The 17,233-nt window shown below is 51.3% G+C and overlaps 2 protein-coding genes across 2 annotated transcripts in view; one reads left to right on the top strand and one right to left on the bottom strand.

Annotated features, from left to right (window-relative positions):
- The window catches only part of LOC135216664 (uncharacterized), a 388,956-nt gene that overhangs the window by 44,582 nt on the left and 327,141 nt on the right, over positions 1-17,233 (bottom strand). The gene's annotated exons all lie outside the window — the stretch shown is intronic.
- LOC135216227 (diacylglycerol lipase-beta-like) overlaps positions 1-17,233 on the top strand; it is a gene marked incomplete at its 5' end in the record, with an annotated part of 49,825 nt that overhangs the window by 21,367 nt on the left and 11,225 nt on the right. The window contains 1 exon segment of the mRNA XM_064251359.1: positions 7,071-7,109. Within this exon segment, the coding sequence (XP_064107429.1) occupies positions 7,071-7,109 (39 nt within the window).

The raw sequence follows: 17,233 nt of genomic DNA, 5'->3' as shown, positions 1-17,233 counted from the left end.
TTGATCCATAAAGGTAAGGAATGGATCCTTTTACCCTTGCGCTCGGTACCGAGGGCGCAAATGCGCTCGATCCGAGCCCTTATTCATTGTGAAGTGAATCGTAATGCAAGATTCTTTTTCATTTTATTCTTTTTATTATTGATTGCATCAATATTTATTGGTTCAAGTTCCGCTCAGTCAGGGAATTGATCCTTATGCCCTTGCATTCGGGTCCGATGGCACGATTGCTCTCGGGCTCTTATATTATTGTTGGGTACATGGGTGCTGTGCGGGGGTGGGGGGAACGAGAACCCCCTCCGCTCAGCTCCCACAGATGGCCTTTCCCCTTGGGGGGGGGGGGGGGGGGAGGTTATCGGCGTTCTTCTCCTCGCCCGATCCGTCGAGCGCGGGGGAGGGCGCTCGGTGCCCGATGTACAATTGTATTCGGGGTCTTCCACTCGTTCGGAGAGGGCTCACCCCCCCGCGCGAGGGGACTTCCCCCCCACTAATCGCTACTACTGTTATTTCCGCAGGTGCTACTGCCACGAGGGTGGACCTTGGTGAGGTATGGGCGTCCTTCGATTTGCAGGGCGTGCTAGTGTCCAGGGGCTGCGGTTCTATGTCTGGGCCTACTGCGGTCACCCATGGAGTGGTGACCACGCTCCAGGTGACGACGTCCCTCCTCACCTGGTGTAATCACCTCACGTGGTAACAGTCTTGCCTACAGCCGCTGTGAAGTGCCGTTCGCCGTACCGAGAGGGTGGTCGTGCCGCGCCGCTCGTGGTTGCCGCGCTGCAGCGACCACACTTCCGCTGCCCTAGAGCTTGCCCCTGGACCTGCCGCCGGTACCAGGATGTTGCTGGTGTGGGGGTCCCTGGGGGTGGCTGCTGCTCCAACTTCCTGTGTTCCCGGTGCTGGCCTGCCGTTACCTGCCGATTCTGGGCTGACTGTCCATGCAGTTGCTGCGCTGGCTGTCCCTGCCGTTGCTGCGCTGGCTGTCCTGCCGTTGCTGCGCTGGCGGTCCTACCGATGCTGTGCTGGCTGTGCCTGCTGTTCCTGAGATGCCCATACCTGCTGATGTCGTCCCTGTTCGTGGTGGTAACTACCCCAGACTTTGGTCTGTCTGTACAGGTGCATCCGGGCCCTGTAGCTTCGGCTACAGCAGCCCCGGCTCCGCCCGGATAGCAGATCTTACGTCTGTCCTGAGGAAGCTGACGAAGAAGAGGAGGAAGGTGTCGTCGTCGTCGTCTTCATCTTCTTCATCGTCGTCGGCTGACGCCTCTTCCTTCCCCTTCGACTTCTAAGGCTTCACAGCCGAGGAAGAAGAAGGTTGCCTCCTCCCTCCTAAGAAGGTCTCCCTCGGGAGCTTCTCGGGACCCGTCTCACCTCAGTGGGACGGGAGGGTTCCTTCCGCTGGTCCTCCTGCTCCTTCGGGAGCGGGGCCCGTCTCTTCTTCCGCAAGGAAGAAGACTACGGGGACCAGAGGGGTACCGGCTAACACCGGTACTTCCTCGCCTGGTGTCAGTGGTTCTGCCACTGCATCAGGGTCCGTCTCGGCCTCTCGTTCGCGGGAGGTACCGAGTGTACGGTCGCCTACCAGCGACCGTGCAGCCAGGAACCAGACCTCTGAGTCCGCTCAGCGTCAGGTTCACGGCACGGGGCGGAAGACTGGTGACAGCCGCTCACGCGACTCTCACCAGACCAGCTATCACTCTCGCGGCGAACACAGCTGGCTCACCCGGGGACGTGACCGGGTCCCACGACGGCCACTGGGCTGAGGCTGGGAAGAGGTCCTCCCGTTCGCCGGTGCCAGCCACGGCTGGAACCAGCGACGTGACGTGCCGTGAGGACAAGCACCCGGTCTCACTGTGACAGTGGAGCCTGCAGGATCGCCTGACCGTCGCTCTCACAGAGAGCGATCGGGTTATGGCAACCAGCACCAGCTCTTCTGACACTCGAGATCGGGGCCGCTGTGCTCATCCAGCCGTTCTCCACAGCGAGACGGTTCGACCAGGCCTGCAGCTCGATCGCCACCACGGGTTGACGATCGCCTGCAGCCCTCCAAGCCTGCTGGTTCTGCCAGAGATCAACGAGGGAGCGTCAGGTCTGGCCTCTCCCGTACCTTCCCCCCAACCTCCCTCGGGTTACACCGGGAGGAGAGAGGTATTGAGGAGTGATCGTGAGGGGGTGGTGCGCCCCTCACGATCCCACCACGACGCCCTACGTGCCAGGCACGGTTCTTGGACGGCCAGGACGTATGCGCAAGTGGATGGGGAAGACCGAGAGGGCTGTCGCTGTTCCCCTTCTTAGGAGGAAGGTTCTCGGAATATGCTCTTGTTCGAAGGGCTTAACGGTCCCACTCTGCAAGATGCTGTGACTTCCGAGATCCAGAGGAACTTTGCCGAGGTTATGGCGCTGATTCGTCAGCACAACGACCTCGGGGAAGGATCGCCGCTCCCACCAGCAGAGCCACGTCTCGGCTCGAGTCGTTTTGGGGCCCGAGAGGGAACCCAAATCGACGGTGGGTCTGCCGCGATCGGAGCTTGCCGACTGTGTTGAACCAGGTAGTCTACTCGTCTCCGGACAAGAAGGCTCTCTCAGTTCTGGTCCGGTCGAACAAGCTACTTCACCTCCTCTACTGCGACAGAGGCGTTTCTAACGTGTCTTCGGACACCGTATTTGAATACCCCTTCGGTCCTCCTGAGAGGTTTCGACCTCGACGAGGACTGGATGAGTCGGAGGACGGTATCGGCTCTCTCCTGTCAGGTGTCGATCAGCCCCACCCAGACGACGTTCACAGTGGCGGCAGATCCTTACCTACAGTATGAGTTGTAACCCTCCTCGGGGAAAACGGTTTTCTCCTGACGATACGTTTTCCCAGGCTCTGAGAGGCCATCGCCGTAAGGCGATGGCTGCTCCTTTTCTTCTCCAACTGCTAGTTCCGCTGGGAAGGCGAGCCAGTATCCATCCCTCCCCCATTCCCTCTCTCCTTACGGCTACGAGGGAAAGGGGAGGGATCCTACAGAGATTTCTCTGTAAGATCCCACGTTAGGGGCTGCGCTACCGGGGGGACCTTCGGGTCTACCTGACGTAAGCCCCCGGTCGTTGAGGAGGGATCCTGCCCCTTTCTCGATTTCTACGGGAATCGAGAGGACACCAGCCGATATCGTTTGACGAATTCGGTGGGGTTTCGCAGAGTGCTTAGAATTCTACGGAATTTCTAGCGCACTCAGAGTGTTCGAGTTTTTTACGATCTCCAAACACTTAGGCGAGACCACGGTCCAAAGTGAGCGAGAATCCCCCCAAGATAATTGTTCGATAATCGGGAACCCTCGCGTTTATGCTCGAATTCCTGTAATTTCTAGCATTGGAAAGAAGACTGCTGCTGCCAAAGAAGAGTATCTCACAGTAGGCGATTAACCTGGAATAGAGAAGAACGGACGGGAACTTCCAGTTTGGCTTGAACTATCGTCTTCGGTATTCTGTTCACCATTGAAGCTTTCCTTTGGGAAAGACTTCTCCTTCACTCTCTTGACTAGAGAACGAAGGCGGTCGATCTCCAATCCTTATTCTCATTCCTCGAGGGGAAAAGAATTTAGGATGGAGGTCGTTGTACAGAACCTACAAATATACTACGTATATTACCCTCTCGCGCATGATTCTTGTAACAGTTGAATTGTCCGGGGGGTAGGCGCATACCGTAGTTAACTCTACGGTTTGTGACCGAGACGAATTGTATCTTAATTGAACTGCAACTCGGGGTTGCCTGCAACTCCCAGCAGTTATCAGTTTCGATTTAGATACTTGGTATTGTCATGACAACACCAAATCAGCTTTTGTATTACGAAATCCGGTTTTTCGTTTAAAATAAATATTTGCTCGAGCGTATTCTTTATGCTCGATGGTTCTAGCCGAACGCATTCCTTCGTGGAATAATGGATTAACTGGCAACTCAGGATGACGAGTCACCGAGAGCTACTGCGTATTGAACTGCCTGATAGCGGCTCAGTATCAGCTAGGTCTCGGAGATGCACGGTCGGTTACGTCTCTCTCTCCCCTGGTTTGATTGACTACCGAACTGTATCTCTGCCCAACAATCATGACTTAGGTCTCTGATAACGGGATTCTCGCAATAATGAAGGACCATCTACTGCTGTGACGCTTGATTTCATCGCCTTCGACATTGCGAGAATTTTCAACAGAGATATCTCTTGGACTCTTTCATCTTTCTGTTTACCGCACGGTAACAGAAGTCTGTACTAGTCAAACCGCTGCATCGCACCGCGATAATGCGAATTGATTTTTGCAGACATCTGAGTTTGTCTTCAAAATATCTCGTATTCGTAGGTGTGCAATTATTCATTGCTCGCCCCCGAATTTAACAGATATGTCAGAAGACATCGCCTACTCTCCGACCTGACAGCTTCTACTTCCAAATGTTCAGCCCATGAGAAGCAGTTCTTCAGGCAGTATTTCCCTGTCTTCATTACTGAAAAGCGCTCCGCTTTTATTGCAACTACGATCCTCACCGGACAGCAATGAATAGCGGTTAGCGTTCTCAGTCTTTGTAGCACAGGTTCAGAATCTTGAGAATCCTTCTCTCGGTTCAGCTGCGAAGACGTAGGTTGCATTTTCTGTACACCTTCGTCTTCAACGACACATAGTGTTGTTTTCTCCTTAGCCGAGAATCAACTATACTATGAGATATCTTGCCATCAAGGACCTCGGTCTCTAGAAGGCAATTGACTTTCGCCTGTTGGGCACATGCCTTAAGAGAGTCATCACCTTGCCTTCTGGCATCGGTGACGAACAAATTATTTGTTTAGTCTCTTGGCAGAACCCTTTTAAGGCGAAGGTCACGTGACTTGCTCGGGTGCCTGGACAACTTGCCTCCTACCGAACGCAGTCAGTCGGCAGCTGTCAGAGCGCCCAAGTCTGTTACGAACTTCGCTGTGGACTTAGTTCGGTTGTTCCATAACAATCTTTCTTCGTCCTAACGGCTTGTCACAGTACCCATACCATCGACACCCACCTTTGAGTGTCGGTGTCCTATCCACCTACCGAGAAGAACAACTTCCGCTGCAGACGGATATACCAGTATGGGTACAGGACATCACCGAAGTCGAGAAGAGGGTTAGGTCATACGACCATTCCCTTCTTTTCCTCTGAGGTAATTGCATGACTTTTCCTGCGAAGTCAAGCATCCAGGGGATGGGGATTCGTGACGCTCGATTTCGTACCGAATTCGTAGCGAAGACTCTGAACCCTTCGGTTCTGACGATCGGTTAGAGTCCTTCACAATCCCCTCCCTAATGGACTTCACCGCCTTCGATGCGAAGGAGATGCTGCTTTGTCCTGTGAAAGCGCGACCGCGCTTTCTGAAGAAACTCGACATCCCAGGATGAGTGTTGAAGACTCTTCGTCAGCACCAAGATGACCTAGAAGTACACTCCCTCGAGTTACACAAGAACTTCTCCATGGCGCAGGTACTGAAGGCAGGGGTCTGGTACAACCAGACCACCGGCACCTCCTTCTACCTTTGGATATTGCCCACAGGTCCTTGGATCGTTTTCCTTAGGACCCGTGGTGTGCTCAACACGTTGTCTAGCTAACCCAGACCCTAGCAGGCTGAACAGCATCGAGTCCTGGTGTGACTGTAAGAATAGATAAGTGAATGAGAGAGTGACTGGCTTCTCTTCCTATCTTTTTCTCCCCCTCTACCTGTGGGTAGATGGGATACGGTCATCACCTTGCTGGATAAGGACGAGATGCCGGTGAGCTACTCGACAGAGCCCCATCCTATCCCTTTCACTAGGGATGGGAGCGAATATCCACCACTTCCTCCTACAAGGGGGGGAAGTGGATGCCAACAGAGACAAACCATAACGTTATGTTGCCTCTTGCAAAATAGGAACTTGTTCTTGTTTGCTGGTACGAAGAGATACGCTTGCCTCTCTCTTAGTACTTGGTCCAGAGGTTGTCTGACGCTTGATCCTGCGGTGCACACCCCGATCAATCGGACAGAGGCTTGGATCCCTCCCTCGCTCTTACGACCAGGGAGGCATTTCCAAGGTTGGGCGAACACCAGTCTGTTCACAAAAGACTCAGATTCCTCCCCCCACCAAGAAGTGAGTCTTCCTATTGTAAAAGGACCGAAGGTTTGTATGCCGTGTCGGAACAAATGACAATTTGTCCAAAATTGCATTTTTCCTAACTATACAAACCTGAGGTCCTTTTACACATAGCCCCACTCATGCCACCCCTCACTCTGCAGGTGTTTGCTTGGGCCAAAAAGCAAAAGTGATTTGTTTACCTACCAGTCGCGCGCGAAGCGCGCGCCTGTCGGACAAGCAGTTAACTACCGAACCCCTTGTTCGAAAGCTTACGACCTATCCAGCTGACGCTAGTACCTTCCTATTGTAAAAGGACCTCAGGTTTGTATAGTTAGGAAAAATGCAATTTTGGACAAATTGTCATTTTTCCAGGAATTTGTATTTTTTCTCAGGAAAACCATCAATGTTTTGTGTTGATGAATGCGCATATGAGCATTTTGTTAGATGAGTTTTTTTAAGGAGTTGTATCATTAACTGCACTTGCAGGTACTCCGCTATAGTATATCACAAGTTCTTCCTTGGAATTTTTGTCTTGAAACTTTTCATGATTAGTTGAATTGGTACCATAGACAATAGATTAATACAAAAGCAGATTAAACTCAAAAAATTTATGTTCACCCCTGAAGTGTATTCTTTGCATGCATGCATGTGGTGAAGAACCAAACAGCCTCGTCTTCTGACAAACTTTCATATCTAATTACACCATGTGTAACTATGGTATAGGATGTTGGATGCACCTGATCCATTTCCCACCAACAAAGACAAAGATCTAAAAGAGATTTGAGAAGTAGTATATTAGTTCAGTGATGGCCCTCCTTGTCTAGCATTACAGGTCAATCATTTTTACCGTTATGCTTATTTTTTTTAATTTGCTGTAGTGTGATTTTCATTCCTGATGGTGCCTGAACTCTTATGGTTTCTATATTTTGCCATCTTTGATTTTTTGCTCAGCCAACTTTTAACATAGTCCTTTTCCAGGTCCGTAAGGGCAGTGGGCATCCTCCTTTAATGGCCAAGGTAGTACTTATTGGCAACTCATTTCACACAAAAAAAATTGCAAATTTGCTTTGTCTCGGAGCTGGCGTGCTTTTATGTGTATAAAAAAGTATTCAAGCTTTTTCTTATGTTATATTTGAACCTTCCCACTGTCCAAAAATGCTTAACTGAATTGCACCTCTAGTAACATCATCAATTGGTTGATTTTTAATTTGCAAGAAATAGAACCACTTTATGGTGTAACTGTCTGATTGTTACATTTTCTATCTGGCTTTTATTATAATAAATTTTACTTTGTTGTTTATCAGTTGAACACTTCTATTTATCATTGATAAAATTTTAACATTGTTTGGTATAAGAATATACTGATTTATCCCTGTTGACATATCCTCACCTGAAGCTGTCAAACACTACTTTAAAAAGTCATATCTTTGCTTTTGCTTGATAAGTTGTAATGTTTGATTATTAGTATAATTGCTTGCTTTCGAAACTTTGACAAATTTGTTAATGAAGTCGCTTTAAGATTAAAGCAAAGGTAGTCACCTCTCTTTTAGGTGCATAATTAACATCAGTTGTTAGAGATTTCTTATTTTCATTAACAACCATCCTGCCTTCAGTGTGATTTGGCACAGTTAGATATTTTTGATATACAAGTGAATTGTGACATTCATGGATGTCACTGGATTCTTCCTATTTTGACTTTTATGGTTGTGCAGTATATTCAAATTAGTCTTTTAATGGTTGTTAGTCAGGGTTCATTTTTGTGATGTGGTGGTAAATTTGTTTTATAATATTGACAATAATTAGTTTGTTGAAGATTTAGCTTCCAATGCCAAACGTAATGTTCTTTAGTCAGGTTTCAGTTTTGTGATGTGGTTGTAAATCTCTTGAATAACATTGACACTAATTAGTAGTTTCTTGAAATGGTTTTCTTAATATTTTATATTGGCATATTTTTTCTATCTACAGTGGACCCCCTGTATTCGTGGGGGGATGCGTTCCAGACCCCCCACAAATAGCTATAATCCACGAATACTTGGAACCCCTATGAAAATGCTGAGAACTGCCTATTTTGTGAGTTCACACTCAAGAAAAACCCACCAAAATACCTGTTTGTTCCGACACGGCATACAAACCTTCGGTCCTTTTACAATAGGAAGGTACTAGCGGCAGCTGGATAGGTCGTAAGCTTTCGAACAAGGGGTTCGGTAGTTAACTGCTTGTCCGACAGGCGCGCGCGCGCGACTGGGAGGTAAACAAACCACTTTTGCTTTCGTCCTCACAGCGAGTGGACGTGTGTGTTCTATGCTCTCTGCCCGCTTCTCGTCGTTTGCTTTCCCTTGGTTGTATGGTTGTGTTTGTGTTTGAGTGAACATTGTAAGTACAATCATTCCTTTTTTCATCATCATTATTGCAATTGTGATCAATTATGGAGTCTCCACGCCCCGCTACCCTCCGGAGATTGTGCCCGGGTACCGAAGGGCGTAAATGCGGTAAGTTCCGCTCCTTCCCAGAAATTGATCCCCATATTTTGTGCGCTCAGTGTCGGGGCCGCGAATGTACCCGAGCCGAGCCCTGTGAAGTATGTATGTCTTGGTCGGAGGCGCAGTGGGGCTTGTACGAAGGTAGGAAGAAGCGAAGGCCTACAAAGGAGTCGTCGGAGAGCTCTCCCGCGACTCCTTTGGTTACGGACACTTCGTCTTCTTTCCTACCGCCCGCTCAGCTCCCACGTTTGGCGCCTTCCCCTGCGGGGGGGGTTTCTAGGTCCTTCTCCTCACCCGATCTGTCGAGTGTGAAGGAGGGCGCGAGATACCCCGACGTTGAGTTGTACTCTGGGTCCTCTATCCGTTCGTCTACATCGCACGGACGGGTAGATCCTGCTAATCACCCGACCTTTGCTTCCTCAGGTGCTGTTGCTGCGAAGGACGACTCGGACAGGTGTGGGCATCGTTGGGTCTGCAGGGCGTGCGAGTGTCCAGGACTGCTCTACCATCTCGCTGGCTCTGTGGCGGGTCACGCACGCTACGGTGACAACCACTACCACGACCCTGTCAACTCCTGGCTATGCTTCACCTCCTCACCTGGTGTATACCCCGCACGCGGTCTCTGTTACACCAACTACATCGGTGCAGGGGCCAATCGCAGTACCACGGGGGAGTGTGGATGCCGCCGCCTGGGTTTGCCGTGCTGCCTCGACCGGACTTCGTGTGCCCAAAAAGCTCGCCCCTGGACCTCCCACCAGTACCTAGGATGTCTGTGCCGCTGGTCCGTCCACCTGGTCTGCCTGTACAGCCTGTCGTACCTGCCGTACCTGCCTAGCCGCTGTTTACTGACGTGATGTTGCCGACCACTGCTGCCGTTCCTGTGTCTGTTCCTGCCATCTCCACTGCTGTTCCTGTGATGCCTGCACCTGCTGACATTGTTCCTGTTCGTGGCGCCGCTGCTCCCGATGCCGATCTGTTCGGACAGGTGCGTCCGGGCCCTGTTGCTTCGGCAACAGCAGCCCGGCTCCGCCCTGGATGACAGATCTGACATCGGTCCTGAGGAAGCTGACGAAGAAGAAGAGGAAGAGGAGAAGGTGTCGTCGTCGTCTTCATCGTCTTCTTCGTCGTCGTCGTCGTCTGCCGCCTCTCCCCCTTCATCTTCTAAGGCTTCACAGCCTAAGAAGAAGAAGGTCGCCTCCTCCCCCCCTAAGAAGTTCTCCGGGTTTCGGGAGCTTCTAAGGGCCCGTCTCGCTCGGTGAGACGGGGGTGGGGGTTCTTCCGCTGGTCATCCTGCTCCTTCGGGAGCAGGGCCTGTCTCTTCTTCCGCAAGGAAGAAGACTACGGGGGACCAGAGGGGTGCCGGCTAACACCGGCACTTCTCGCCTGCTGTTAGTGGTTCTGCCACGGCAGCAGGATCAGTCTCGGCCTCTCGTTCGCGAGAGGTACAGAGTGTACGGTCGCCCACCAGCGACCGTGCAGCTAGGAACCAGACCTCTGAGCCAGCTCAGCGTCAGGTTCACGGCACGGAGCGGAAGACTGGTGACAGCCGCTCACGCGACTCTCACCAGGCCAGCTCTCGCTCTCGCGGCGACCAGCTGGCTACCCGGGCTGACGTGACGGTCCACGAACCGGCCATGGGCTGAGGCTGGGAAGAGGTCCCCCCGTTCGCCGGCCACCAGCCACGGCTGGTACCACGACGTGGGAGCGTGCCGTGAGGATATGCACCAGTCTCACCGTGACAGTGGAGCTCGCCGGTCGCCTGACCGTCGCTCTCACAGAGAGCGATCGGGCACGGCCACCAGCACCAGCTCTTCTGACACGCGAGACCGGGCCGCTGTGCTCAGTCGAGCCGTTCTCCACAGCGAGACGGCTCGACCAGGCCTGCAGCTCGATCGCCACCGCGGGTTGGCGATCGCCTGCAGTCCTCCAAGCCCGCTGGTTCTGCCAGCGAGCGAGGAGGGAGCGTCAAGTCTGCCTCTCCCATACCTTCAACCTCCTCGGGTTACACGGGAGGAGCGAGGTATTGAGGAGTGATCGTGAGGGGTGCGCCCCTCAGGATCCCACCACGACGCCCTACGTACCAGGCACGGTTCTCGGACCGGCCAGGTCGTATGCGCAAGTGGCTGGAGGAGACCGAGGGGTCTGGTCGCTGTTTCCCTCCCCCCCTCGAGGGGGGAGGATCTCGGGAGCTGCTCCTGTTCGAGGGACTGGATGGTCCTACTCCGCAGGATGCAGTCACTCCTGAGATTCAGAGGAACTTTGCCGAGGTAATTGCGCTGATTTGTCAGCACAACAACCTCGGGGAAGGATCGCCGCTCCCACCTTCCGAGCCCATGTCCCGGCTCGAGTCGTTCTGGGGCCCGAAGAGGGAACCCAGACCGACGGTGGGTTTGCCGCGATCGGAGCTTGCCGACTCAGTGCTGGACCAGGTAGAGTCTCTTGTCTCCAGACAAGACGGTTCTCTCAAGTCTGGCAGGTCGAGCAAGCTGCTTCCACCTCCTCTACTGCGACAGCGGCGTTTCTACGTGCCGTCTGAAGACCCGATGCCGCCCAAACAGGTGAACCCGGAGTTAGCCAGGCTAACGCCGGGTGTGTCTCGCAGCAGCTCTGTCAGAGAACCTATGGTTCTCGCAGCAAGAGGCACTCTGCCTGGAATCCACTGCCATGGCAGCTTTCCAGGCCGTCTCCTGGATAGATCTGTGGTCCCTCACAGTATCTAAGGTTGCAGCCAACTCCGGGGGAATTTCTCCCGAAGATGACTCGGCCTTTAGGAGACTTTGCCAGTCTGGGGGAAGAGCCATCTCCTTCCTTGCCCACCAGACGGTAAACCTGTGGGCCAACCTGGTTCTCCGACGTAGGGACGCTGTCCTTACTCGAGTTTCCAGGGCGGCTGGGCGTGAAGCGGCATTGGGACTTCGCAATGGGCCGTTACGGAGTTCCACGTCTCTCTTCCCAGGAGAGATGGTGGACGCTGCGGTGGACAGACGGCGCACTGACGACAGTGACCGTCTGGTACACCAGGCAGTTTCAAAGGCTTCTGGGCAGCCTCGAACTGCGGCCAAGCCAAAGAGCTCGGCTAGCGCTTCCACGGTGGCTAAGACGGTAGTCGCGTCGAAGCCCCGTGGAAAGACTCCTCCCAGCCCTCCTTCTCGCGAGGAGGCTCTGGGAAGAAGTCGAAGAAAGGGGGGAAACGCTAGGGACGGCGTTCCCCCTCACCTGCTGCCGGAAGTGGGGGGGTGCCTGGCCAGCCATTGGGCAACTTGGCAGCGCTACGGCGCCGAGACCTGGATTGTAGATGTCCTTCGGGAGGGATATCTATTACCCTTCGAATCTCGGCCACCCCTCACCTCCAACCCGGTCCAACAGCAGTCGTACGTTCCAGGATCATCGAAGGACGTAGCATTGAGACAGGAGATCAAGACCATGCTGAGCAAACGAGCTGTAGAAATCGTCACGGATCAGTCACCGGGCTTCTACAGTCGACTCTTCCTGGTGGAAAAGTCTACGGGGGCTGGCGTCCGGTGATAGATCTCTCTCCCCTGAATCGGTTTGTTCGCCAGACCCGGTTCACGATGGAGATGGCACGCTCCGTGCTCGACTCCATCAGGGAGAACGATTTCATGCTTTCAGTGGACTTGAAGGATGCGTATTTCCAAATACCCATTCATCAGTCCTCCAGAAAGTACCTCCGCTTCATCCTCGACGGGACGGTGTACCAATTCAGGGCACTTTGCTTCGGTCTCTCAACCGCCCCACAGGTGTTCACGCGAGTGTTCACTCTGGTGTCTGCTTGGGCCCATTCACACGGGATACGTCTGATGAGGTATCTCGACGATTGGTTAGTCCTGGCGAGTTCCCGTCCCGCTTGCAGTTGCTACAGGACAGGGATCGACTACTCGAGTTCTGTCGCGATCTGGGGATCGTTTGTGAACTTCGAGAAGTCCGATCTCGAGCCCAATCAGAGGATGAAGTACCTGGGTATGCTGATCGACACGGTTAGCAGGGCGAGTCTTCCCCGCAGACTCGCGGATCAGCAGATTCAGGGAGGCAGCCAACCAGTTCCTGTCTCGGCAGGAACAGGTAGCTCAGCGATGGCAAGTCGTGATCGGACACCTGTTGTCACTCGAGAAGTTAGTCCCTCACGGGCTTCTTCACCTGCGGTCTCTCCAGTGGAGACTAAAGGAGAGTTGGTCACAGGCGACGGATCCCCCAAGCTTTCCAGTGTCACTGACACCGGAGGTGAGGCAGGACCTAGCCTGGTGGCTGGACGACAGGAACCTCTTAAGAGGAGGGCCTCTGCGCACTCCCCCCCCGGACATGCAGCTGTTCTCAGACGCATCGACCGAGGGATGGGGCGCACACCTGGAGGAGTTGCTGACTTCGGGAGTGTGGGACGAGAACGACAAGCACCTTCACATCAATGTACTGGAACTCAAGGCAGCGTTTCTCGCTCTCCAAGAGTTTCAGGACCGCTTGATGGGACACTCAGTGGTTTTGATGTGCGACAACACCACGGTGGTGGCCTACAATTCAACAAACAGGGGGGAGGGGGGCCCTAGTGTCTCTCCCGTTGTACCAGTTGACTCGGCAGGTGCACGAGTGGGCCGAGGCACAACTCAATAGAGCTGTCGGCACGCTACATTACCAGGGAAGAGGAATGTAGTAGCAGACAAGCTCAGCCGTCGGGATCAGGTGATAGGGACCGAGTGGTCTCTACACCAGGACGTGGCGGAAAGGCTCTTCGACCTGTGGGGGCGACCAGTCGTGGATCTGTTCTCCACCCGGCACAACAGAAAACTTCAGGTTTTCTTTTCAGCCGTGCCGGACCCATGGGCAGCTGCAGAGGACGCTCTTCAACACCCGTGGGACAACCTCTTCGCCTATGCCTTTCCCCCGTTCAGCCTGATTCGCAAGGTGATCAGTCGAGCACTGGTCACCCCGAATCTCAGGATGATCCTGGTGGCTCCCAAATGGCCACAGGCCATTTGGTATCCGGACCTGCTGGCTCTTCTCGCAGGAGAACCGAGAGAGATTCCCCCTTGGCACAACCTTCTCGCCCAGCCACACGTCGAGCGGTACCACCAAGCAGTCCAGTCCCTACGACTTCACGGCTGGCTGTTATCCACCATCTCTTGCGAACGAGAGGCATTTCTCATAGCGCAGCAACAGAAGATGGCTGGAAACGTCCGTCAGTCCTCTGCAGCTGTGTACCAGGGGAAGTGGGCCGTCTTCTGTGGTTGGTGTCGTAGACGGGGTCTATCTCCTCTCAGAGCCACTCTTCAGCAGGTAGCGGATTTCCTCGTGTTTCTTCGCCGAGAGAAGCTCCTCTCAGTCCCCACAGTCAAAGGATACAGAGCCGCCCTGGCACTTGTCCTGAAACTGAGGGGATTGGACATCTCGAACTCGTTCGAGATCTCCTTGCTTATGAGGAGCTTCGAAAGGTCTTGCCCACCCAGGGAACTCAGGCCCCCTGCGTGGGATGTGACTCTCGTCCTTAGGAGTTTGACTCGAAGACCCTTCGAGCCACTCCGAGAGTCGTCAGACAGGGATCTGACCCTCAAGACCCTCTTCTTGCTGGCCCTGGCATCGGCAAAGAGAGTAGGGGAACTTCATGGTCTTTCCTATGATGTACGACACTCCAGGGGATGGGGATCTGTGACGCTCGATTTCGTCCCGAACTTCGTTGCGAAGACTCAGAAACCGTCGGTCCCTGACGACAGGTTCGAGTCTTTCACGATTCCCTCCCTAATGGACTTCACCGATAATGATGCGGATGAGATGCTGCTTTGTCCTGTGAGGGCGCTACGGCGCTATCTGAAGAAAAACTCGACACCTCAGGCCTGAGTGAGTGTCGACGCCTCTTCGTGTTAGCACCGGGGTAACCAAGAAAGAAGTATCCAAAGAAACACTTTGGCATTCTGGATGCGTGAGGTCATCAGGAGGGCGTATGAGGCTGATGGTAGTGACGACATCCGTACGTCCCGTCCGAGAGCTCACGAAGTCAGAAGTATTGGCCCCTCGTTGGCGTTTCGTAAGAACTTCTCCGTGGCACAGGTCCTGAAGGCAGGTGTCTGGTCTAACCAGACTACCTTCACCTCCTTCTACCTTCGGGATATTGCCCACAGGTCCTTGGATACCTTTTCCTTGGGACCCGTGGTGGCTGCTCAACAAGTTGTGTAGCTAACCCAGACCCTCGCAGGCTGAACAGCATCGAGTCCTGGTGTGACTGTGCGGATGGATGTGTGAATGAGTGAGTGACTGGCTTTCTCTTCCCATCTTTTCCTCCTCCTCTACCTGTGGGCAGAGGGCCACGGTTGTCACTACGCTGGATGAGGACGAGATGCAGGTGAGCTATATGACAGAGCCCCATCCTATCCCTTTCACTAGGGATAGGAGCAGAATATCCACCACTTCCTCCTACAAGGGGGGGGAAGTGGATGCCAACAAGAGACAAACCCACTTTATATTTGCTCCTGTACAGGAACAAGTTCTTACATTGCTGGTACGAAGAGATACGCTTGCCTCTCTCTTAGTACTCGGTCCAGAGGTCTGACCATTGATCCTGCGGTGCACACCCCGATCAATCGGACAGAGGCTTGGATCCCTCCCTCGCTCTTACGACCAGGGAGGCTTCCAAGGTTGGGCGAACACCAGTCTGTTCACAAAAGACTCAGATTCCTCCCACCTAGAAGTGAGTCTTCCTATTGTAAAAGGACCGAAGGTTTGTATGCCGTGTCGGAACAAATGACAATTTGTCCAAAATTGCATTTTTCCTAACTATACAAACCTGAGGTCCTTTTACACATAGTCCCACCTCATGCTACCCCTCACTCTGCAGTTTTTGCTTGGGCCAAAAGCAAAAGTGATTTGTTTACCTCCCAGTCGCGCGCGTGCGCCTGTCGGACAAGCAGTTAACTACCGAACCCCTTGTTCGAAAGCTTACAACCTATCCAGCTGCCGCTAGTACCTTCCTATTGTAAAAGGACCTCAGGTTTGTATAGTTAGGAAAAATGCAATTTTGGACAAATTGTCATTTTTCTTATAGTTTTATCACAAAAAGTGTATTCAATTTAAAATTGATATGAAAATACAGTAATTTGTGGATATTTCTCATAGAAAAATACCTTGAATGTGCAAATTTCCTGCGAATAATGGGTAGATATGGTCCATAGAGAAATCCATGAATATGCAAGCCTGCGAATCTTGAGGACACGGGTAAGGGGGGGTCCACTGTATTATCTTGAGAGTTAAGTGTGTATGTGTGTGTGTGGAGAAGGCACACAATATTCTTTGAGCACATGTAATAAAATTATGGATTTATGCTAGCTGTGGTATAAATTCTCATTTGCATTGCATCAGGATCTGGCTTTTGCAGCTGTTCAATATGAAAAATGAATTTTTGAGAGAAATTTTCCTTTGTAATAGTGACATTTCATATAAGTTTTAGTGTTGTTACTGTATGTTACAGTTGTAGACATAATTGGTGATATATATTCCTAACAGACACATACATACTATATAGTTCTGAGCTACATTCCAATGACTGCATGGTTATAACATATTTCCAAACAATTGCTTTTTTTTCCAGGTAATCATTCTGTGTAATGCATGCCACTGAGTGTGATTATTTTATAGCTGCTTGGTGTTAGTGTGGTGAGAAGGGTTTCAAAACTTGAACTTCTTGCTTGTATTATGTTTTATGTCAAGTAAAGTTTAAGAGCTTAGTGCTGTAGTTTGAGGGAAAGGACTGACATGAAAAATTGATCCTTGAATGAAAGATGCCAACTAGAGCAGCTTGATATGGAGAGAAGAGAATTTTCCCCTCTTTAATTCCATGTACTATATGCTTATCACTGTGCTGTTATGCTTTTTGTCATCACAGTTTTATATTTGTTTTAGATTTCACCTTGTTAGCACAACTCTTTCTACACAGTTGAAAGGATTTATCTCAAACTTGGTGCAAAGATATACCATCATGTACAAATATGGATGGAGGGAGATCATCTGTTTGCTTGTCCATCAGTTTTCAGTCACATTTATCTCATCTTAGGAACTTCCTTTATCTGTCAGAGTGTTTGTCACTTAATTTATCATTGCAACTCTTTTAGCTGAAGAGGTTTTAGTCAAAATTGTTGCAAATTTAGATCATCATGCCAAGATGTGTGCATGAAAGAAGATAGTCGATCTGTCGCTTACCTTGTTGTGATACATGATTGAAGGAATTTGTTAATTTGGCTCAAGGGTAGACTCATTTAAAGATGTACTTGAAAGAGACTGTGGTTTATTATTAATGTACTTTTTTTTTTCTCTTACCAATAAAGTTGGGGAACTACAGCTTTGCTAATGTTTTTTCGTTTGTCTAGCACACTTTGTTGTCATAATTTTCCAAAGCAATTGATGGTATTACAGTTGAACTTAGTACAAAGGTGGACCATTATTTATAGTTTTGTATGAAATGTTATCCATATGTTTATTCTAAAGAGTGCACTTACACTTGTTTTTATATAAGACTTTACTTGATAAAATGTTAGGTCCAAATTCTGTAGATTTTGTACACATCTATTAAACGACAGGAGGTAAAGACGTAATTGGCTTGCTCACTCCTTAAATGAAGTCATTTCATGTAACATGATTACTTACTTTCATACTAAAAGCAGTTGT

The sequence above is a fragment of the Macrobrachium nipponense genome, chromosome 6 (genome assembly GCF_015104395.2).
Source record: "Macrobrachium nipponense isolate FS-2020 chromosome 6, ASM1510439v2, whole genome shotgun sequence".
NCBI classification, from domain to species: domain Eukaryota; kingdom Metazoa; phylum Arthropoda; class Malacostraca; order Decapoda; family Palaemonidae; genus Macrobrachium; species Macrobrachium nipponense.
Note: the sequence above shows the minus strand (reverse complement) of the source record. Positions and strands in the feature narration are given on the sequence as shown.